This window comes from Letharia columbiana (genome assembly GCF_014066305.1).
Source record: "Letharia columbiana isolate WasteWater2 chromosome Unknown xfSc0000006_s0, whole genome shotgun sequence".
In the NCBI taxonomy this organism is placed as follows: Eukaryota; Fungi; Ascomycota; class Lecanoromycetes; order Lecanorales; family Parmeliaceae; genus Letharia; species Letharia columbiana.
In genome coordinates, this window is record NW_023501150.1 from 130,373 (window position 1) to 153,316 (window position 22,944).

The 22,944-nt window shown below is 46.1% G+C and overlaps 8 protein-coding genes across 8 annotated transcripts; 5 read left to right on the top strand and 3 right to left on the bottom strand.

Annotated features, from left to right (window-relative positions):
- Positions 1-486: 486 nt before the first annotated feature.
- Positions 487-771, top strand: HO173_012985 (uncharacterized protein; the record flags this gene model as incomplete). The annotated part of the gene is made up of 1 exon (XM_037314814.1): positions 487-771. One exon carries the CDS (start codon positions 487-489, stop codon positions 769-771), a length of 285 nt encoding a protein of 94 aa, XP_037158340.1.
- Positions 772-884: 113 nt separating this feature from the next.
- Positions 885-1,493, top strand: HO173_012986 (uncharacterized protein; the record flags this gene model as incomplete). The annotated part of the gene is made up of 1 exon (XM_037314815.1): positions 885-1,493. One exon carries the CDS (start codon positions 885-887, stop codon positions 1,491-1,493), a length of 609 nt encoding a protein of 202 aa, XP_037158341.1.
- A 275-nt stretch (positions 1,494-1,768) lies between these two features.
- On the top strand, positions 1,769-2,865 carry HO173_012987 (uncharacterized protein; the record flags this gene model as incomplete). Its single annotated transcript, XM_037314816.1, has 2 exons — positions 1,769-2,690; positions 2,744-2,865. 2 exons carry the CDS (start codon positions 1,769-1,771, stop codon positions 2,863-2,865), a joined length of 1,044 nt encoding a protein of 347 aa, XP_037158342.1.
- Positions 2,866-5,207: 2,342 nt separating this feature from the next.
- On the bottom strand, positions 5,208-7,155 carry HO173_012988 (uncharacterized protein; the record flags this gene model as incomplete). The annotated part of the gene is made up of 2 exons (XM_037314817.1): positions 5,208-6,507; positions 6,566-7,155. 2 exons carry the CDS (start codon positions 7,153-7,155, stop codon positions 5,208-5,210), a joined length of 1,890 nt encoding a protein of 629 aa, XP_037158343.1.
- A 5,438-nt stretch (positions 7,156-12,593) lies between these two features.
- HO173_012989 (uncharacterized protein) lies at positions 12,594-14,524 on the top strand (the record flags this gene model as incomplete). Its single annotated transcript, XM_037314818.1, has 7 exons — positions 12,594-12,609; positions 12,667-12,842; positions 12,909-12,962; positions 13,965-14,068; positions 14,126-14,213; positions 14,379-14,390; positions 14,498-14,524. The coding sequence occupies 7 exons, from the start codon at positions 12,594-12,596 to the stop codon at positions 14,522-14,524; spliced, it is 477 nt and encodes a 158-aa protein (XP_037158344.1).
- Positions 14,525-15,437: 913 nt separating this feature from the next.
- On the bottom strand, positions 15,438-15,758 carry HO173_012990 (uncharacterized protein; the record flags this gene model as incomplete). The annotated part of the gene is made up of 1 exon (XM_037314819.1): positions 15,438-15,758. One exon carries the CDS (start codon positions 15,756-15,758, stop codon positions 15,438-15,440), a length of 321 nt encoding a protein of 106 aa, XP_037158345.1.
- Positions 15,759-16,548: 790 nt separating this feature from the next.
- HO173_012991 (uncharacterized protein) lies at positions 16,549-17,606 on the top strand (the record flags this gene model as incomplete). Its single annotated transcript, XM_037314820.1, has 4 exons — positions 16,549-16,669; positions 16,758-16,913; positions 17,094-17,306; positions 17,392-17,606. The coding sequence occupies 4 exons, from the start codon at positions 16,549-16,551 to the stop codon at positions 17,604-17,606; spliced, it is 705 nt and encodes a 234-aa protein (XP_037158346.1).
- Positions 17,607-21,794: 4,188 nt separating this feature from the next.
- Positions 21,795-22,482, bottom strand: HO173_012992 (uncharacterized protein; the record flags this gene model as incomplete). The annotated part of the gene is made up of 3 exons (XM_037314821.1): positions 21,795-21,823; positions 21,899-22,093; positions 22,149-22,482. 3 exons carry the CDS (start codon positions 22,480-22,482, stop codon positions 21,795-21,797), a joined length of 558 nt encoding a protein of 185 aa, XP_037158347.1.
- Between the last annotated feature and the right edge of the window lie 462 nt (positions 22,483-22,944).

The following is a 22,944-nucleotide window of genomic DNA, read 5'->3' on the forward strand; positions in this document are numbered from 1 at the left end:
TCAATGCAAGAGCTTTCTGAGGATCAAATGATGTACGCTTGTTCGGCCTCTTGCATTATCCTCGGGCCGTGATTGTCACGTCCAGAGTATGCGCCGCAACGATGTTTCGTGTTCTCCCATACTCATCTCCCTGGTAGAATAGGAAAGTAAAGCATCATCTTAATTCCCAGTCAAGGCTCCCGTACTCCGTTGCTGGCCCATGTCTTGGCAAAATGGTTGTAACATCTTGGCAGAACCCCACAATGTTACATCATTGAAACGTCATAAGTTCCGACTCACGAGAATCGATATCAAAATGTCGAAGGACGTGGGTATTCCTTACTATTCTCCCGTCGATTAGTCACTTCCGACCCTCAAATCATACCTTTCTTCCTTGGTCAGCAACTCCTTCCAGCAGCTACACAGACAGGACGTAACAATCACGAAGTAGGTTCCGTGTCCGTGTGTATACCACGACGTGACTTCGGTAAGTAAGGTAAACCTTATATGGAGAGTATGCGGTTCAGACCAGATGCCGTTAAGCAGCATCGATACGAGAAGTTCTGCGCTCTCGAACACAAAACCGGGACCATCTCCCACGCTATAACCGCCGAAGCATCGTCGAATTCCGCCTCCAAATACATCTCCTCCACGTCCGCAAAGAGCTTCCCACCGGCTTGCTGGGTACATGTGTGCAAGATTACACTGAAGCAGCTGACTACTTGTGGCGAAACAACACATGGCGGTTCTCGAACGGCGACTACTGGAGAGGCGTGTACCGCTTCCTCCTGACGATCGGACCACGAGCAAGAAGCCGCATCCAAAGTCTGGACGTTCTGGCACCTTCCGCGTGGCGACTGGATCCGTACGGTCATGCGGACAGACGGCTCAAGAACCACCCGAAGATGCACAGGGCTAAGATATGGCACGATGACCGGCCACTTGGCCTTGATCGTCGCGATCAAGTCTTTGCGCTGTTGATGGAAGAAAAGTCCCTTCACAGCCTGAATCGCCTCGTTCCAGCTCAGTTCAAGCTGGATAAACTTAGTGAGGATGATTGCTGCTGGCCAGGATTCGTTCCGCTTGATTTCCTGCCGAGAATTATAATCCAGATCGAAGCTGGAGCAAGGGTAGACGACATGAGCCTTGGATACATTCACGGCCACGGCTGGGAGTCGGTCTGTCTACCAGACAGAGAATTTTTGACGCAAATGCAAGGCGGGTATCTGGTTTCGAGGGAAGTAGCTGCCGGCGAGTCTGAGAGCCAAATTTCCATTCTCGAGTACTTAAGTGGGATGAGTCTTCTCTTCGAAGAACAAGGGTTTTCGATGCATGCTAATGGCGGAAGGGTGAAGATCTCTGGGAAGAAAATCAAGATGGAGAGAGCGCTCGAGGGTTTTGGCCGGTGTATGATTACCAAACACGAAAGATCCTGCACGTGTCGGTTCTGGTACTCCAATTCTCCTGAGAGATTCAGGAGGTTCGTATTACAAAAAACTTGTGGATGTACATGAGCAGATACTGTTAGGCTGGTTAAGTCAGTTTGGTGAATGAAGTGGTTGACTGACAGAGTGTAGGGAAGAGGAGGCTCTTCGTAAGACTTACCACGATAAACGGGCCACCTTAGCGTATCCTCTATACCTAAGTGGACTAGCGCACAGGACGCGCGCCTTGGCGCTAGAAACCGCAACACTCCTTTCTTTCACTGCACATATGTGAAGAGGACTCTCCTTTGTTACCTCGTGTTGAGCCATCTTTAAATTCAGCTTTTGAGCGCGTCGCCGCCAGTATGCTCTCTCGTCTTCCACATGAAGTTCGCCTCAAGATCTTTCACCTTGTCTTTGCCCAGTCCGGGTGCCGAGAGGTCATCAGAGTGGAGGACACGGCAGAAGGGATCAGATACAAGTTTACCGACAAATACCATGAGCGCGATTACTCGGGGGCTGTTTGGTGCCTCGATGCTGCCGTCGTAGGATCGGGTGTTGCTGCCGCCGCTGCGGAAGCACTTTACCAGTCGAAAATCATGTTTGGTGTTGACGCCAAAGTGCTTTGTACTTTCCTCCAGAGCTGCCCTTTCTCGCTTGTAGTGGAGCCCGGCAAGTACATAAAGATGCTCCTTCTCTACATGGATGAAGATCCGAATTTCATCGGGGACGGAGTAGATGGACAAGCTTTACGCAAGGCGGATTGGGTCGACTTGGTATCGGACGCCGGCAACGATAGAACTACAAGATCAGGAAACCGGACTCAGCTCATGCGACAGTGCTGGAGAGCTATTCTAAACATGCCTAAGCTGATACGCTTCGAATTCTGTATAATGCCTTCACGAGGCAAGGCTTCCGCGGACGACATTCAGCACTGGGAGATAAGGGACATCATTCCAATGCACTTCAGACTGTTCTGCAAGCACATTGATACCTCGATCTACTTCCGCACCTGGGAACTTTACCAAGAGCCGACGAGCAATGCATTCGAAAAATGGTACTACCAGACTATACATGATAACGTTGATGATGATGGCTTTTACTCATCACAATTCGACCTCAGCGCGTGCATTCCCTATAGGTGGAGGGAGCCAACACATCAAGAGCGTGTTCAGGCTGATGACATGTTGGCGCGTCAAGACCGTGGGACTCTTGCCCCCAAAGACCATGCAGTTCGCAACTATGATGCCTTGGATGAGCTATTGCACAGGTTGTATAATGACAAGGGTACGTTTATGATTCATTTTTTCTGTGCAGAGATGTTCGCTAACCCAACTTAGATTATGAGTACACAAGCAAGGGAAAAATCAAGCGAACGCGCAAGCATGCAGGCGGTGAAAAAACTATTGAGGCGGGCAGTCAGAACAAACGTAGACGCCGGTCCTCGTCCTCCGCGCTTTGAGATAGCTTGGGTGGTTTTTCAAGAACACATCCACCAGGGTTTCAGAGTGTCTCACTTCCAGCCTTTCTTCTCTCCAGTGTTTGCACTAAGGTGGCACTGAACTTATTAGATGCGATGAAGGCCCTCACCTGCACGGGGATAGCGCCTGTCGGCCGAAAACAAGAATTTACTTACCACGTTTGCATATATCGTAATAGGTCCGCTTGTCGTAAATGACTCAATGATTGCTACGCCTAGCCGCCTGTACATGAACACCTGTTTCCGACGAAGCTACCTTTATATCTCCTAACCTCCTTTTGGCTTTTCTCACCTCCTTCATCACCAGAATATTTAGGGCTTGCTCAATCTATTGGTGTGGCTAGAGCAGCCATAACTGTAATAATACATTCATGAACATGTTCCGGCTATGCTCATCAGCCGGTCTCTTCCTACACTGGGCAGTGTGCGATGGCCTTATCTTCAACTCGTCGGAGACTTCACCGCTGGCCCTTCTGAGTAGGTAGTGATTGACTTTCATGTTCAGAGAAAGATGCTCCACTGCACACGATAACAGTAACACTCCTGCACTTCCCCAAATCGATCCATCATTGCAGTCCGATCCGGCTTCCAACTGCAACGCATTGTAAGCCGCACTGCCGGCCGAAATCGCTGTCTCCCAAAACGCCGTCGCGGCCGCCATGGAAGACCTGGCCTTCATGGACCAAAGCGCAGAGTTGCCCTCGACGCCCCTCTACACTTGATCGCTGTCCCAATACGACGTCTATATCGACATCGTCTCCACTCGCGTACAGTGTAGTTTTACGGCCTGCAGACGACCGTGGAGATGATCGGCGGCGCCCCGGTGGCTTTCCCGCCCCGTTCTGGCAGACTCTCTTGGCGGCAGTGTTGTCAGGGCAGAGTCAAATTCGCGCATCGGACACGGATGTCCAACGCCACGCTTTTCAAACCCTCTTTGGACGCGAGCGCCGGGGGTGCCTCAGGTGGAGCTGGCGGGTCGGATGCCATGCTCTTAACAACTAGTCCTAACATTTCAACCATCATCGATCGTTCGAATCTGGAACTAACGACGCCCTTGAATGCCCCCCAACTCGAGGTCGTCCCCACGTACAACGGTCCCCCGATGATGAGCAATAAGGTCTTCACCACAGCGCTGTCCGTAATGGTCCTGGTCGCCGAAAAAAGGCCCGGAGCAAGCTTGTCTGGGCTATCAAGCGGATGAGTATGACATGATACCGATTTGAGACGCATAGGCGATCTTTGTCGAAGTATCGTTCGTTGATTAAAACGTTGGGGATTTTGACGCGGTGGACGGTGGCGAAGAATGGGTTTGGTGAGGTCGATGTCGAATTGAGGAGGGATGGGGTCGTGATTGGGATTGGGAGGCTGAAGAAAGGTAGTCTCGGTTTGGCAAGCCTGTAGAAATTGGATTTGGCGAATTAATTGAAGTTTTCGAATAGTAGTTGTGTGCCTAGGAGCGACTTTTGTAGAGTCTTCTGGGTGCAATGCCGTTGGTCGAGCATCGTTGAGAAAGGGAATACCGTTTATTCTGCATTCTGATCTGGTGTGAAATTCTCTGAATAGCTGGCTGGGTAAAGAGCTTTTATTTCACCATTCAGTGTACTGACAGTCTAGGTCGAGAAGCTTCCCCAATCTAGGCTCGGTCGAGGCATTCCGCCAGCTTTCGACCTTTAACAAGTCACAGGCCGGTCCCCAACCCTTACATTCATCATTGATGAGGTGCACAAAACGCTACATGACACATTGCTCTCATGTTATCCCTAGGTCACCAAATTATAGACCCGAGGGTCTACAGGGAGAGAGTAGGAATGGGTCATTGCCTGTACTAGTACAATGGCATTGCTGGAGAGAGCTGGGTTGCAACTGGTAGTCGGCATATCGAATACGCATGAAAGCACTGACAAAGGAAAGAAGGTAGCGCAGAGGTTGGTATTCATATTCGCACGAAAGCTTCATGGGTGATGAATGGGGGAGGGGTAAGGTGGAATGGAGAAAGAAAGGAAAATGGTTTGAGTTTTCCCCTCTGTCCGATCGGTCTTCCTCGCCACCTTATTCTTTTGACTTACTCTCGCAGTCTTTCCTATTCGATCTCGAAGAGTTCATGTTTCCTGATGTGAGTGGAACTATCGACAGTTGTAGCGCGGTAGCCCCAAAGGCACGTTTCCCTGTTGAGCGTCTTTTGCTCAGATGTTCCGAGGCTGGCGGACAGAAGAAGGCCATGGCTCTACGCTTTCTTGACTACCACTAGCTAACGCGCGAGGACAAGCAAGAATTATACGAAATGTATCCGCAATACCGGAGCATGAACCCCGTCCTGACAATTATCAGAACCCGCCCTTCTCTTGTGCCTTTTTTACCATCCCCATCGTGCCCTTTACCCACCCCATAGCTGTACTCGGCTTCCCCATGCTACCTTCCGCCTCCTTGCCATTCTGATCTCTCCACACTCCGTCATCTACACCAGCCTTCCCATAGGTCGCCGTGTTTTGGTTACGTTCAATTCCTTCTCGCCACTTCCGACACATCTCCTCACTATCGATCATGACATTGATCTCCTGGCTGTGGTACCAGCTCTGTGTATCCTGGTTCCCCGATCCTTGGATACCGATGTGGCCGTCAGCTATGAGCAACTTCACATGGCAGCTGCGAGCCTTGAAATTGTGGTGGATTGGATGGTCTTGATCTTTGCCAACGTAGTAACAGACGTGAAGGAGCTTGCGCTCAGGCTCGCTGAGAGAGTCTACGAGTTTGCCGGCAAACATTTCGTTGGTACCGCCCTGGCCGGGCATGATCTCACCAGCGTCATTGTAGCCGAGGCAGACATAGTAGGTGATCTCGATGCCTCTCTTCAGAGCGGCGGTGAGAGCGGAATGGAGCTGGGTGGCGTTTAGATCTGGTGTCTGGATAAAGACGGAGGACCTTGCATTGCGAATGCAGGACAGCCAAGCTTCATTCTGAGGCACAAATACATTTCCGTTGTTGGGTTCTCCATAGGGAGGTCGAGAGACAAGTGCGATTGGGAAAGGCGTGGGAGTGGAAATAGGAATATATGGTGTGAACTCATCACCGTCGGGTATCTCTGGCGCCGTTGGGCCAATGGGCTTAGTGCATGCTAGGTTGAGCTGCCTGTTCGTGGCTTGAAGGCGTGACTCATTGGGCTTGGCCGAGTAGCATGATTGCATCCGAGTGATTTCACCCGCCATGTCCGAATCATAATGCGGGTCGCCGGGCATATGCTCTGGGAGCTGTGCCGCCTGACCGTCCAGAACAATTTGGTGTTGTTCTCGCGCAGGCTCTCGGTCTGTGAATAAGCCTTCGCTGGCTTGGTTGGTGGGAAGGCCGCCTGCGGTAGCAGGAGCATTAGCGCTTGGTGGTGGGGTCTTGAAAGCATTGCCCCATGTAACGAGGGCAGTGTCGTAGATGGAATCAACGATAGGGCCTTCAAAATGTGTCATCATTTCCACGTTGTCGTTGTCTTCCATGTTGTTGCTTTCGATAATGGCAACCTTCCTATCCACGACCATGAACTTCGCATGGAGAGTTCCGAGCAAAGGCTTGTGGAAGTTGATGACTTCAAAGTCGATATGCGGAATCTCTTCCGGCTTCGGCAGTTGGATTTTTTCACTGGTTTCCCTTAGCCCCCAATACTTTGGGAATTGCCTCATGCATAGAGAAAGCTTACCCTGAGTACACTTCTGGTTTGACTGGCTGGCGATTGTTGATGAACTGGGCAGCGCCGGCCTTATCATACATGACCTTGACGACCACGCGCTCACCGCGCTGACCAGCTCTCCTAGAAAGTTCCTTCAAGGCATCGCTTACCAGGTGAACGGCAACAGATGGCGACCAAGAGCAAGTGATCAAGAAGACTTCCCTCTCCGCCCTTACTATAAGATTGGACATGTGGCGGACGATATCAGCAAGTGGGGCAATGACGGTCAATGGCATGGTGCCGTAGCTGCCCATCAATGGCGGCGAGACCATGCCACCCAAGGCGTCCGCGTCGAGAGAAGATAGCACATCATTCCAAACTCTCAAGAAGAACTCACTTGGCGGCGAGGGACCCCATTTCCCACATTGCAGCGCCCGCTCGAGATCTGCAACTGAAGCAGAGGGCCGGTCGACTCCGGGGAAGTCATGCTTCGTAGCAGGCTTTGTGGTGCCATAGAGTCGTTTGGCGATTTCTGTAGGCGCCTCTGGTGGGTTTTTGGCGAACTCGGAGCTCACAGTCGGCGTCTCTTGGCAAAGCTTGAATACGTGAGCGGAGACCATTGTCACGTTTCAGTAGGCGCGAAATGTATTTGAGAGATCCTATGGGCAGGATATACAATGTATAGACAAGGCTTCGCTCTCCGCAGTGAGCTGAAGCTGATAGGAGAAGGGCAGGTGTATATTGAAGGGTTGATGGTAGGAGTAAGCATAAAGCAACCAGATAGTGGGGGTTGCCTCAGTTCCTCAGACGTGCTAAGCTCGCTAGGCCTCTTCGGGTTAGCTTCCGGTTGCCAAGCCCCATCAGTTTAGCACCTTCTGCTTAAAAGGTGCCCACGAAATCATAAGATACTTTTGCCTAGATAACGTGACTGAGGTAGAATTCCACTAATCAAGGTTCGGACGATTAGCGTGTGCAGAAATAGACCCTTAAGGTACAAATCTTGGCGCTAGGACAATCGCAACTCCCTCACCGAACCAAGCATGGGTGACTAGCTACATCATCCCACGTTCCTCATTCTACATGACAGGGGTCAGCCCGCCCCTCTCTCCCCCTCAAAAAAGGAAAAAAACCCCCCCCCCCCTCTAAAAAAAAAAGGGCCCCCCCCCCCCCACACCTCCTCACGCCCAAAAGCAGCAACGACTTCCTCCTCCTTAACTCTCGCCATTTGTTTCTGCCCTCCGCCTATGTACCGTCGAGGATATCATTCGCCGTCGCCTCATGTGTATGCTCCGACACGTCCTCAAGCGTATACCCTAGCGCCTTCTACTCCTCCTGTCCGAAGCTCGATGTTCATGGCTGTGCCGGAAGAGATGGGAAGACATTCAAGTCTCAATGGCAGCGGACCAGGGCATTGATGGCTCTTGGCGGCAGCATGTGTAATTTGGTCTTCAAGATTTATGTGTATATCCTCCTGATCAAGATCCCTTTCCAATTCGCGTATTCCCGCCTCAAACATATATCCTCTCAGTGCACTATGCTTGAAATATTTTCCTCCACATCGACTGCTCCTGACAGCATAACGCAATCCAGTGTAGACGAAGCTCCTTATTGTGACCATGCCCGCCTCTTTGACCAGCTTTTTCACTTCGGCATCTCTTCGTCAAAGTCCTTCAGAGCGTCGACCGATGTCCGCATAGGCCTCACTCCCAAAGGAACCAAACCATCTCTTTTTGCATAGCCCATGGCTGATGTTCAAAGTCATTGACAAGAGTCTTCGACGGCAGAGTGGAGCTTGTAGGGGGCCCTTTTCAGGTGAAATGGTCGCGGCGAGTGATACATGAATAGGCGTCCTTGGATGTCATAGATGATTTCTACGCAGTAATGCACGTCGTCGAAAATAGCATCAGGTCTTCACCGAAGAAGTAGAGAGTAGATGGTTGTGGAACGTATGGGCCGAGGTAAGCGCCTTCTATCGATGATTTCGGAAGACATTTCGAAAGACCAAGGACTGGGTAAGCGAGGCATGAAGAGATTTCTAATGCGACGAAGGAAGCAATGGAATTGAGGTATGTGGAAAGAATCGAGAACCCGGTTGGGCTGTATGCCTCGGTGAGGGAGTTGCGGTCCGGTTATGGATGACCTTTTGCCGGTAGCTCCCGTGGTTAAGTGGCAATTACTCCGTAGCACCACCCTAGTTCCAGGGCCAGCAGCGCCAAGAATTAGCGCTTTAAATAGCCCCGCCTCGGGGCTAGGCTAGGCTGAGGCGGGGCTAATCAGCCTAGCCTCAGCCCGAGGGCTCTGATTGGCTAGCCCGCCTTAGCCCCGACTTGCCGGGCCGGCTAACTCTACTTAGCCTTCTTTATTTTAATAGACCTATATTTCTTTATAAGAATATAGAATTATAAATTTCTTTATTCTCTTTATTCTCTAAATATATTCTATTAATAACGCCCTCTATATAGTTGCTATTATAGATCCTATAAATCATTATAATACTACGCTATATTCTACTAAAAGCGCGATTATTAATAAAGACGATTATGTTTATAAATAGTCTAAGAAATAGCTAGCTATCGAAATAAATAATATCGCGCTAGAAAGTCGTTTAACGATTTATAGTAAGAAGTACGTCTAAATAAAGAACTTAATATACTTTTCAAAAATTATAAAGAGCTTAAAGATATAAGAATACGACTTAGAGGTTATTAAGTTAGATATATTAAAGAAGTTCTAGCTTTATAAGTATTATAAGTCTATTATATCTTAATTATATTAAAATCATCTAACGCTTCTTTCTATAAGCTATAAGTATTATAAAAAAGATAAATATCTTTATTTAAGTACTAGATTCTTATAGAAAATAATCGACTATCTTTAGAAGTACTCGCGCCTTAATATTATAAATAAGAAGACTTTAAATTCTATCGCTTAACGCTTCTACGATTATCTAGTAACTATAAAATACGTCTCGATTTAAGAGTCTTATAAGCCTAGATCTCGTAGAAAAGATAAAATATTTCTTTATTCGGTGAATTATTACTATATATATCGCGTTTTCTATATATAGTAATTAGTTCTTTAGAGACTTGCTAAGACTATTTTCGAAGATATTTATAGAGTATCTATCGACTTCTAGCTCTATCATTCGCGATTAGATTATAACGACCTATCTAGAGCATTAAAAAGTTATTAAAGAGATACTCTATAAGAGTAGAAGCAATATATACCTCTTATTCGACTTATAAATCTTTAAGAATAATCTCGCTCTTATTACTATTATAAGTCATTTCATCGATAATAATAATAATTCTCGCACTATTCTTCTAGTAATTAGACGTATATAAGATATATACTTCGATAAAAATATAGCTTAGCAAGTAATTACGGTTATTTAGAACTATAATATAATTAATTATCTCGAATACTTCGTTCTTAATAATATAGAGTTTAATAATATATGCGTTAATATCGTTCTTAAGATATTATATCCTAAACTTCGAAAATGAGATCGTCGACTATATTATCTTAATTATATTATTAATCTTATTATCTAAGCACTCCTCTTTAGCTATAATCCTAACGCCTTTATTATAGAGATTCTTATCGCTAAGAAATTAAAATATAAATAAAAGATCCTAGATCTATAAAGGAAATGCGATTCTATTAAGAAACTCTATAACATCGTTAAATTTATTCGCCTTACTTCTCAAAGACGCGAAAAATTTAATGCGATTAAGTATACTACTTTCGAATTAATCCTCGAAACTATTAAAGATCTTATAGTGAAATTAGATAACGCGACTCGATGAAATTTAGTTTATATTATAATCGAACGAGTAATTCGACTACGTTATAAGATTAACTATTTCTATATCGAGTTATCGAGTATTAGAAGTCTATAAAGAAATCTTTAAATAATAATAACGATAACTTAATTAAGAACGATACGCTTTTATATAACGATTAAAAAGTATTAATATAGATTTTAGCATTTATTAAGTCTTTTAAGAAGACTATCGCTTAACTCGAAGGTAACGTAAAGATAGATATTTATAATAGACTATAAGAGTATTTATTTACTATAAAGTATCTAACTTAGTAATTAAAAGAGTATTAAAAAGATTACGATGCTTTTACGTAGTTAAAAATCTACGCTATTATAAAGTATAAACATCTTTTTTATTATTTAAATAATTGTATGGCAAAGCTTAAAAAGTATTAAGGTCTTATTAATAAGTTATCTACTTATATCGCTGCAGTTATTATATATTTTATAAAGAGATAGAAATGAATTAAGCTAAATACTTCTATATTATTAAGCTTTACGATAATTATAATATAAGTAATATAAGATACTTAGTATAAGGATAAAGATACTTCTTAAATAACGTTAAATCCTATAATTCTTATCTTCTTCTCCTTCTCCTCGCGTGACTATACGGCGTTTAATTAATTTCTTAATATATTAGATAAAGATATCGTCTTTAGTAAAGATAGTTATATAATCTATTATCAGCTCGATAATCGTATTAATAAGAAGAATTATCTAGACTCTAATATTATCGACTAATAAAAGAAGTATAATTATAAGAATATAATAAGATTTAAATGAAATATACTTGCTATATCGACTATGTTTATAGAATATAAGCGAGTCTTTAATAGTATAAAACGTCTACTTACGTCTATTAGAAGCTTATTAAAGAATAATATTATTAAGACCTCTAAGTATCTTAGAATATAGATCTTATAAGATATTAAGGCGTTATAGATAGTTTCGATATCTAATACTTTTAATACTTAGTTAAATCTACTACTATAAAACTAGTATCTAATTCGATTAATTCTCGAATATAGTTAATTTAGACTTATTTTATATTTAGTTAATTTAACTTCTTTTATTATTTAACTAACTATCCTCTATTAAGCTATCTTCTCACTAAAATATATTCTTATCTCTTTATTATTCTAGCTAATTAGTTATAGATATCTTTCTTCTTATTCTTTCTCTTTCTCCTCTATATTATATCGAGTTATTATCGATAGTATAGACTAATAAGAGATAATTCTAAAGCTTTATTCTATAGGTCCATTTATAACTATATCTCTCTCTTACTCGCGTACTAAGATCTATTAATAAGACGTTTAATAAGATATTTCTAATATAATTTAACTCTTTATAAATGTAATATATAGGGAGTACAGTCATAGAGCCTCGTTACCACTAAATTTTTGCGAGGAAAGCTCGATAGAGAGATTTTATTAAAAATTCCATATCTATCTATATAGTTTGCTGCGACGCTAGAGGTCTAGCGTTGCTAAGCCTGATTTTTAGTGGTTAGAAATCACTAGATCCGCCTAGACTAGCTCAGCCCTAGCCAGACTACCCCGTAGCCCCGCCCCGCCCTAGCCCTCTCTCTCTCAAGTTAGCCCTAGCCCTAGCCTGAGGCCCATGGCTGGGCGGGGCGGGGCTGATTAAAGCGCTGCCAAGAATAAAGTAAGATTACCTTCAATTTTTGCACACACGCTACTCTGAGAGCCGCAACTCTAAATCAGCCTTAATCACCCGTCACTCTGACTGAAGACCCTGAAATGGTGGCCTGGAGTCAATAAATTGATAATATACATATGTTATATCTCAGGAGACAGGGTTGAATACAGTCTTTGACGGAAAACAGCGGGAACGATCTATCCTATTCCTCTATAATTAGTTGTTATGGTGGTGAGCCGCACTCCAGTGACCATGATCCTGGGAGAGGGCAGCCCCACGGCTGTCTACACAGAGCTCTTGCACTCTGCAACTTGGGAGCTGATTCTGGGGATGGGAAGAGGTAATAACCGCTGATGGCCTGCAGATGATTTCCCTTGGATGTTAGATGATGGATGCCCTTTGGAGCAATAGGTACGTAGAGCGGAGTAAATAAAACGTTCTATAATCGTTAAAACAATCCCGATTTTTAATTTCTCCGACTTCCCTATGTCTCGAAGCAGAATAAAACTAACACCATTGTGACCATTAACCTGACTGCTGGCCTTCGAAAACCAGCTCTTACGCGTCATGGGTTCCACCAACGGTACGCCTGGCTTACAAGCCAATGGCTGATCACTATCAAGTGCTGACTTGCTCGTAGAGATGCCTCAGTTTCCCTTCGCTCGCCACGAGAAATACAAATCACCCCGGGAGAATGAGAAATTGTGCCACAATGCTCCTGTATCCAAAGCCAAGCTCTTCGATAGAACCGAGGTTTGGATGGTCTGGAAGCATAAAGACGTGTGTGAAGCGTTGGAGTCGAACAAGCCATCCGTCGTAAGCTCTAAGAAGCCGATCTTCACTCAAGAATGTTGCTTCCTTTGATCGCTCATACCTTTCTAGGACCGTAGAACTCCTGGGAACCCTAAGATTCACGAAGGTGGCGGTTTGCTAAAGGTCAAAGACTTAATAATGTTGTGAACATGGATGACCCGGACCACAAGAACCAAAGGCGAGAGATGGTCCCTAGACTTTCGCGCAAATCTAACCATATCGGGGCGAATTACATTTTCATACCCTAAACTATGGGATTCTTACAAATTCATACCCCATCTTACATGTTCATACCCCAATGGGGTATGAATTTGTAAGATACCATTAACAGGGGTATGATTTTGTAAGATACCATTAATAGGGGTATGATTTTGTAAGTTGCCATCTATAGGGCGGGTTGGTGTTAGGAATTATTCCTCTGGGGGCTCTGTGAGGCCCCTTAGGGGTGTCTGCAGCGTGAAGTGTGAACACCCCTATTTAACCCTTTAGCGGTAACTCGGGTTACTAACAATTGGGGTAGATAGCCTGAAACACCCTAAAATACCCTTCTAATGATTTATAGGTATAGGGATGTTGTGTTAGCAACTCAGCTAAAAAAGCTTGGTCTCGGGGGTGTCTGCGCTTGACAGCCAGACACTCCTATTTGGACCTAAATAGGGCCCCGTAGGGCTCCCGTAGGGACGTCGCAGGGCCCCCGTGAGGGCTGCTGCTAACATGTTAATGGTATCTTACATTTTCATACCCCAAGAAATGGTAACTTACAAATTCATACCCCAAAGACTGGCAACTTACAAATTCATACCCCATTTTTTTGGTGAGGGGTATGAAAATGTAAGATGGGGTATGAATTTGTAAGAATCCCATAGTTTGGGGTATGAATTTGTAATTTGCCCAACCATATCGCAACTCGAAAACATGCTTGAGAGCTCATTCAAACCCGAAGCTGTCGCCAAGATGCGTCCGACGTTGTAGATAACGGTTAATCAGATTCTTGATAACATGATCAAGAAGGACTGTAAGAAACCGGTTTATTTGGTTGAGGAATGCACAACACGAGTAAGCAATTTTCAAATCGGCTAATAGCGCCCGAGACGACCAGAGAGAGCTCCCTGACCATTTGTGAAGATAATATACCGAGTGCTTGACGTTTCGGAAGAAGATATCGGTTCTTTGACTCATCACAGCGAGGTCCGCACTGGTACAAGCCGAAAAGCCCAAAATTCCACCAGGTAAGTCCTTATACCCTCAGCTGGGAAGTCTTCAGAGACTGGTAGCCGTACAAACAGCAATTTGAAGAAGTATATGCACAAGCTGGTAAAGAAGAGGATCCAGAAACTCCAAGATGATCTGGTCAGCAAGCTTGCGACGGAGCAGGTAAGTCTATAGCCTTCAAGAAGTTCCAATTTTTATCTTGTAGACTAACATCAGCCGGGCGAATTACATTTTCATACCCCAAACTATGCAATCCTTACAAAATCATACCCCATCTTACATTTTCATACCCCAACGGGGTATGAATTTGTAAGATGCCATTAATAGGGGTATGAAAATGTAAGTTGCCATCTACAGGGGTATGATGTTGTAAGTTACTATAGTAGCCTGGAATTGCTATCTAAGGGCTTACTTTCGAAATTTTATAAAGGCTTTAAATTATTAAGGAGAGGATCCGCGATCTGGCCCGTTAGATTATAGAAGTAAGGGAATCTCTTCGACCGCATCTAATGAAAATTTTAATAGCTCCAAGACATCAGACGGAAGCCGAGTGGGCCAACTCGAGGGCCAAACGCAAGCACCCCACCCCACAACACCACACCACACCACACCACCGTCATCGACAGCGGAGTCGACGACCACTACCTGACGCTCAGTGGAGCCTACCGACCGCCATCTGCCAGGCAGCTACCGCTATCGTTCAAGACCCCCGTCCTCTACCTCTCTTTGGCATATCACTAAGTAAGGTGACAGAAGCCCGTCGTCTTTGACCACCACTACGTCCTCTGGTACACTTTACACTTCCAGGGCACAGGGACGGCTACATCTACAAGTTGGTGGCATCTTACATTTTCATACCCCAAGAAATGGCAACTTACATTTTCATACCCCAAGTAATGGCAACTTACAAATTCATACCCCATTTTTTGGTGAGGGGTATGAAAATGTAAGATGGGGTATGAATTTGTAAGGATCGCATAGTTTGAGGTATGAATTTGTAATTTGCCTAACATCAGCCTAACAGTCTATAGTATAATAATGGTACCCTCCAGAGAAAATATGTCTCCAACCTCGCCTTCTTAGTCTATGTGGCCCGTAATACCGCCCTGATTAAATCTATCGCTCTGGTATGCCCAACCGCCCTGTCTCATAGCAGATGAGTGTCTCGACTTATATCCTTCCGGTTTTAGGGTGTTCTCACACTCTTCTTATATCCAGAGGAGCTCGAAGAGCTCAAGGAAGATCCCTCACTTGCAAAGAATGTGGTGAATGAGTGCCTTCGTTACCATACGGCATCTGCATTGAACAGTCGCCGCGCTGCGCTAGAAGATACTACCATTGGCGGCAAAGTGCGTCTTACTAGCGACCACCCGTTGATTCCTAGACTCACTGATTCCGCAGCACACCAAGAAATGCGATGGCGTAGTCTGCTCCGTTCGGTCCGCAGACCGCGACGAAGGCTCTTACGAGAACACCAACATACTCGGTGTCCACCGGAAGCATGTCACGCATGATACAGTCGGGGTCGGCTATGGTCCACATCGCTGTCAGGGAGAATAGCTTTCGCGCGACGAGTTGGAGATCGTGTTCGGTATGTAACCTGACTTCAGTCAGTCCACTCAATGTGCAATGATATGCTGATTCGCGCTGTATGCACAGCGACTCTTTTCCCAAGGCTTCCGAACCTGAGACATGCGAAGGGCCCATCAGAGCTGCCGTACACGCCGTCAACGATGAATGTTGAAGTCACGGAGCTGCCAGTGACCTTGTAAAGTTTGGAAGTATGATCGGTGCTTTTGTCCAGCTAAGACGAGGGACCCTCTACCATCTATTTTAGAATGTTATCGGAAAAAGACTCAGGGAGGTTGGCGTTCACACGTGCTTCAATTCGAATGAGGGCACTTTGAGTGAACGAAGAAGCAATGCCTAACTCTAAGGAGTCCGTCTTGCTGTACTGTGTAGAAAAGAATCTTTGACTTCACACCCGAGTACTTCAAATCCTCTTCTGTCCCTCATTTCTGATACTATATCCACTTAAAGCATCATTAAATATATGCACGACGCGACTCTTTTTTCTGACTGGAATCCTCGTCGATATGCGTTCCGCGCATCTATGCGCTTGTGTAGGTAACCGACCCCGTCCTATCAACAACTTTCGGCTGTGAGCGCTTATCGAATGATGTGTGAGGATGTTAATTGTCGCAAAATTCAGATTGAGCAACCGTTCATCAACCACCCTTGGTGTTTAACAGGTTGAACAATGTTTTCGTTTATGTTTTACATAGGCTGTATCTCGATATTTCTAACCTCTGTTACTCTTACACTCACTCTGCCACCTTTCCAAGTCACAAGCTCTCTACTATTAGCGTCACCGATTAATGAGACATTCCAGAGGCCTGCATCGCCCCCGCATGATCTTCCAGCTCTGATATCGAACTTCTCATTTGATGCGGACAATTCAGCTCCCGTCTGTAACGGTAATCTTCTCGGCTTCGACATGAACAGATACAGCTGTCTCCAAGCCTTTAACACGATTCCAACCGTCCGTCAACCTTTGACTTTCGGCGATAGGTCAAATGGGACTTTTAATGTCCAACTCCCTCGTCGCTTCAGTAGTCGTGAGTGTATTGCGCTTCCTTGGCAGCAACAGTATATCTCGTGGCTAATCTAACTTAATACAAACTAACTCTGTTTCAACTCCAAAAGCGGACGCTACCTGCGTTATCGATATCTTTCATAAAGACGGTGTCATATCGGACATTGCTTCTTACCAACAGATCTCAAGGGCGGCAGAGAGATTGTACGGTGTTTGTGTCGTGGGAGGAGGCACGCGCACCCAAGGTGGCTGGATAAGAGATATAGGTATGTCGCACCTTGACGTCTCTGTTCGTACCCTGTGTTATGGAGTCATCATGCGGTCTGGGGCCATCAGTCAACGATATCTAGTACCTTAGTCATCCGATGATGCGCACGCATGGTGCCTTTTGTCTAGCAGACCACTACCAAGATTGAGATTGATCATCTGACCAAGTACTTACGAAGGGCGGCAAAAAAACCTGGTGATAGTACTGAGTCTCTACGAACCCTCCGTCGCATGTTTTGGTCAGCAATTCGCTATGAGAGATCCTGCCCAGATCTCGCAAAAGCTGTTGTCTATAATCCCTGTCAACACCGAACGCCAGATATTTGGTCCAGAAGGAGAATCTGGGGTACAGGTGGAGGTGCCAGTCACATACAACTGGCCTCCCGGCCCTTGTGAGTCCAATCCCGTTGAGAGCGTTCGCCATCTTCACACCTTCGCGTTTGTTCCAGGGCCAGCTGTGTCGCTGACGTAACATAGCGCGCTGGGCTAACCGCGTGAGCTTAAAAGTCGATGTAGAACATCGTAATCGTGTCGATGCTCGCTGGTTTGATGTATGGGCTGGTGCCGTGGCCGTGACTGCTATGTGCACGCTTCGAGGGTATGCCGGCATCTCTAGCCTGCCAAGCGGGCTTAGAGTGACTTTGACGGCGGCGCCGGGTCCCAGGGTACAGAATGAGACTGCTACCTCTTAAGGCATCGGCTACAGATGGCGGATGGCGGATGGTGGGTGGCGTACGACAGATTGGGCCTGGATAGCTGAGGGTCGCTAGTTGCACGCATCAAATTACGAGTATGCATTACTTGGCTTAGACAGATGCATCTACCCTTACACCACTCGCTCTCTTTGATCGAACTGTAATAGGTGGCACAAACATCTTGTTGGTACCCGCCTCAGGACGTGTTATCTTATTGGCCATAGTAGTCTGCGTAGCAACTTTCCAGTTTCAATTGTAATAGATAACGCTCTTGAGTGGAGATGCTTGCGCTAGCAGAAGGAATATCCATAAGCGAATCATCCTCTAGAGGTGCCTTACGGTGCCGGGTTGGAGACAGTGGAGCCAGCTGACAGCGACTATATGAGAGACTAGGAAATTTATCCGATTGCGATCCTCGACGTTTAATATGTTACTCAGATGGCTTTTCAGCAGAACTGGCGGATATATGGTTCTAATATGGGTCCTCTGTTCCCCTCTAGTAGACCCACTACTAATGTTAAGATCGTTGTTTATTAACCTCTCCAAGATCTTCCAGCATACGAATCCTCAGACCAGCTGAGTTGTCAACTCCTGTGGTATTTGAATCTATAGTGATCGTGTTACCGTCCATCTTGATCTATCTTTCCACCTTGCTGGGCAGACCTTCTGGGCTTGCAAGCTGGTTTTCAAAGGTCAAAATCGCATCTCTTCCGACCTCTGAGACAGGAAAGAGCGCTTAACAGAGGCACCGAGTATAGACCGACAATCATGGGGCGTGAGCGAAAGTCATTGCAGGTGTTATGGGAGCAATTGGCTGATGTCACTGGAGCCTACTCATCCGCCTAATTTCGAAAACCCGTAGAGGCCCGAAATGTCTCGCGAAGGTGCAGATTAGGCCGTTCATCATACTAAATTGGCGGACAGACTCAGGCTCGCCGATTCCGGGGATCATTGGCTTGGGCAAGGCTCAACTAGCGTCACGAAGTATGTATGCTTTATTAACTTCGATCTCACCATGCAATTCGATAGCTCAGTCATGAAGTAGTCATCTGCCTGTCGTGGCCAAGGACCTGAAATTTGCATGTCCTTTTACTGAGTTGATTGACCCTTTATGGACACATTCGTGCTTCTGGAAAGGGAATGCAGTACTTAGACTGTGAGTAGAGCAAGATTCGACAAGGGAGATCTCAACCAGTGGTTTTATATCAATATAATCACCGTGCTAATATGTTGAGCGTTGTTACTATATCTATGAATTCGCATAGCGGCCTGAATCAAATACGTTCATATCCAACTACCTTTCGTCGAAGGAGCGGCCGACCGCAGTCTCCACTGGTCCAGAAAGCTTGCGTTTACTGGCAACGTCTCTGTAGCGACGGGTTTCCAATTCCAACAAGGAAGGATAAGCTGCCCTCCTCATGACACTGAAGAACCGACAAGATTGTCAAAGAAAAAGATGACTCTCGTTGCTGGGAAAAGGTGAGTAACATCATCATGCAGAAAAGATACATCAGGTGGGAAGTCTGGCTGTTGCAGCACTGTAGACCGACCATTGCCGTGCAAAAGGCAAAAAAAACTCTTCGGAAGAGGTGTTAAGGCGTCTGATCGCACCGCGTATTGTGAGGGGTAGCAGTCTCCTCTTGGCTGTAGGTCTTATGGCAAAGCCTAACATAGCTAGCCTTTTTGCTGAGATAGACTGAATAGTCAATCATACTTACACACCACGGAACTCATCAGCTTTTAGCTCGTTTCTTGCTAGAAGGCCCGATTCATATCATCATAATCATACAAGCAAATTATCGCGATGGAGTTTTCGCATTGATGTGGGTTTAAAAAATATGCAGAAAGTAGACCAAAAAGATTCTCTGAACCAACGCTACCGACTGGACTTCGGAGTTGATCCCGATGCGAGTCAAGGCCGAACATGTCCATGAAACAAATCGAAAGAGTGGACAGTTTGAAGCTATTTGAGATCTCTTGATTACCTGCAGCATGTGCTGGAGTTGCGAAGATGCAATTACTCCACGCCATTCGGTCGTGCTCGGGGATTCTCGTCCGGACTACGCCGACGATCAATCAAAAATCGAAAAGAAGTCATTAACGCCACGCCGATGATGAACATGACCTTGCGATTCCACACGAAGGTCTCGCTATTTTCACACGGATCATTGGGGCGAAGAATTGTGGTTGGGGTATTTGTTCGTATTAGGTTCGATTCCAATGGCGCTGGTACAATGGTCGAAATAAAAGCACCGCAACACCATTGTACCAGCGCCATTAGGAATCGAACCTAATACGACTAATACTCCCAACCCACGACCACAACCAACGGTGTCCGCCCCCGGACTATGACTAACGGGGAACATTTCGCTTCACAATCAATGCGTCGCACGGGTTTCGAACCTAAGCCCTCGCCAACACCGCTCGACGGAACTTTAAAACCTGTGGCTAATGGCGCTGCCGAAATAAAAAGCACCGCAACACCATTGTACCAGCGCCATTAGGAATCGAACCTAATACGAACTAAATACTCCCAACCACATGGTTTGCTGTTTTTTTCTAGAATGTGGGGCCAGTGGTGGCGCTGGCCATAGCAAGAACTCTCAACCATCTAGAGCTTATCTGGACTCATAGCGCATGAGAAGTTCGTGAGGACTGTTAATAAGGGAGGACTATCAATAAGGAGCGCTGAATGACAAGCTTGGAATGTTTGGGGGGAAGAGGGCAAAGGTTGGACGGGTGCTGACGGATGACGACGACGATTTTTAGACCTTCCCTCGTAGCTGCAGTCCAGTGCATCCTCATGATTGACATAGCACAGTGCATGACGTCGAATACTATTGGATAATGTGTGCATTCAATGGTCTCATATCATGTAGAATAGTTATTCTATTGTCATGTTCTGTGAAGTATGTAGGAAGGATGGAGGTGGACTACGTATCTATGGTGTGAAGCCCACGCTAAGGCTATTTGCCACCATAAGGCTATTTGCCACCATGAGGAGTAGTCACAACACCTATTTGGAACTTAGTAGTGTAGCCATGCTGGCCTCCTATTGGCTGATTCCAACAAATACTAACTCCAGCCAAAGAGTTAATTGACGTCAAAAAACAAGAATGAAAGTAGGACCTTCTGGAACAAGAATCCCCGGACGCAATAACGGTGAAACCCCACCACATCTCCTTACCAGGAACACCCGCAAATACCGGGTGTGCTCGGTGTAACCTACCTTCCTTCTGGTGCACTACAGGCGAGAACATAGGTCGAGACACAAGGAAATCCTTGACTGGTGCAATACCGGGGCGTCTGGCAGCCCGGCGTGAGAACGACAGCAGGAACCTCTCGGAAAAGGGAGCAATCACCGATGTTGCTCGACATTGGGCGCATCAAAGTCGTGTGGAAGGAAGGCCTGCAAACTCAAGGGCGCGGCACGTTCGGGCTAAGCTAGCTTCATGGCCTACAAGGTCCAATTTAGGATCGACCCTTAGCGGCACTCCCACTCTACTTGACCTCGATACTCGCCAATTATTGGCGGAATAGAGGACGTGTTGGAAAACAATATTTCCAATGCAAGGATTCAAAGCATTTAAACCTAGGAATAGGAGATCGTGAGCGCCTAGAGACATGGGGAACACAAGTCTGGATGAGTAGGAAATCGAGGGCGAGGAAAGATTCCAAGCGTTATGATAATGTGGTATGATAGGCTGAATATGTTATACGAAGGCGGCGTACTTGGTCTGGAGCTAACCGATAGACTTATGTAAAACCCAGAGAACGATTCTCGAGGGGGCGCAGGACTGAAACCTCTACCGAACAAAGAGGAAGTGATCCTTCGAGATATAAGGAACAAGATACGCACGTGATACGGGACGTTGTATAATAGCGAAGATGAAGTTTTTGCACAGAGTAGAATGTTTCTCCATGTACGTTTCTCGTCGTCCAGGGCTGGGAGTGTCATCATATCGGGTACGTACAAAAGTATTGGACCGTGCTGGGCCTCGAGGGGCCTCAACAATGAGCGTAAAACTGCATCATATGATTGCTCTGCCTAGCCATTATGGACCTTGTGCTATGGCAAGAGACAGAGAGCTGGCGTCGGTGTCCCAGGGAGTCACATTCATTGTTCTGGAATCGAAGAGATCCGTCGGATTATTGGGAATCGCGTTGCTAATATCCGACTGGGCATTAAACATGAAAACGCCAAGCGAGTTCGCCTTGATTATTCCAGGCGCAGCCAAGCATGAGTCACTTGAATCTTTATGACTTTTGATAGAGAGGGATTGGCTTACCAGTGGCTGCCCAACCAACTTTGCGTTCAATTCCATAAACACAATCGCTCCAGACCTCGGAAAGGGCATCCTGAACGTCGTAGTATGTCACCACATCAGATCTCGGATAAGGTCCTCTTGTCCCGCCGCCATTGAGAAAAGATGCTGGAACAGTGTTCAGATTGACAATGGCTATGGTGCACGGCCAGAAACTGCCTGTTCCGCGGGTCAGTACCTACTTTCCATAGATTGCTTTGCGATGGTACTATACTGGAGGTAACCCTCAGTGGAGTCCGCATCACGGGGAACTCCAGCCTAGCAGGGACTCCACGCGGTAAAAATTCATACTCCGTGTGACCCCAGAGCCAGATCTTTGAGCTTTTTAGCATGAAGTCGGGAGCTCTGCAGTTTGGGACTATTTGGGACGCTTTGAATTTGATCCAAGAATTTGAACCGTTGCAGTATGCGGGTATATCTGAGTCAACGCCGTCCAGGACTTCGGTCAAGTTCAGAGGCTCGTTCAGAGCTTTGGTGGCAGATCTTGGAGTATTGGTTGCATTATCAAAATCAGCCCCACAGATGTGAAACCCCGAGAAAGTGGTCATAGACGAGAGCCAAAAAGCCATCTGGGAGCCATGCTTCTGGTACGTCCAACTTTGCTCTCATGAAACAGAGCCAAAACATGAAGACTGTAGACAAAGATGCTCTGTCGCGATTGAGCGCTTGAGAAATCGCTAAACCCGGATGTGCGCATCATCACCTGGAAGTTACGTCAGTCACATGCGCGCGAGCATTTGATTTGGCGGGATTGGTCTCACATGATTAGTGGTGAAGGAAACCGTGCACTCTCAGCACGTTTCACTTTGCAGTCAGGGATATTCGCCACAGTGGGACTGGGGGTTAGTGGGTCACATGACATGCCCCTGTTTCATGGCCCTGTCGGTACCCCTGCAAGGGGTAGGAGACAGTTGTCCAGTACGAGCTATATAGCCACCTGTTTTGCACCTGTCAATGGCTCTTCATTCGATTTCGTCTCTTTCAGAGTCATTGTATACTTCTTGTCCCAC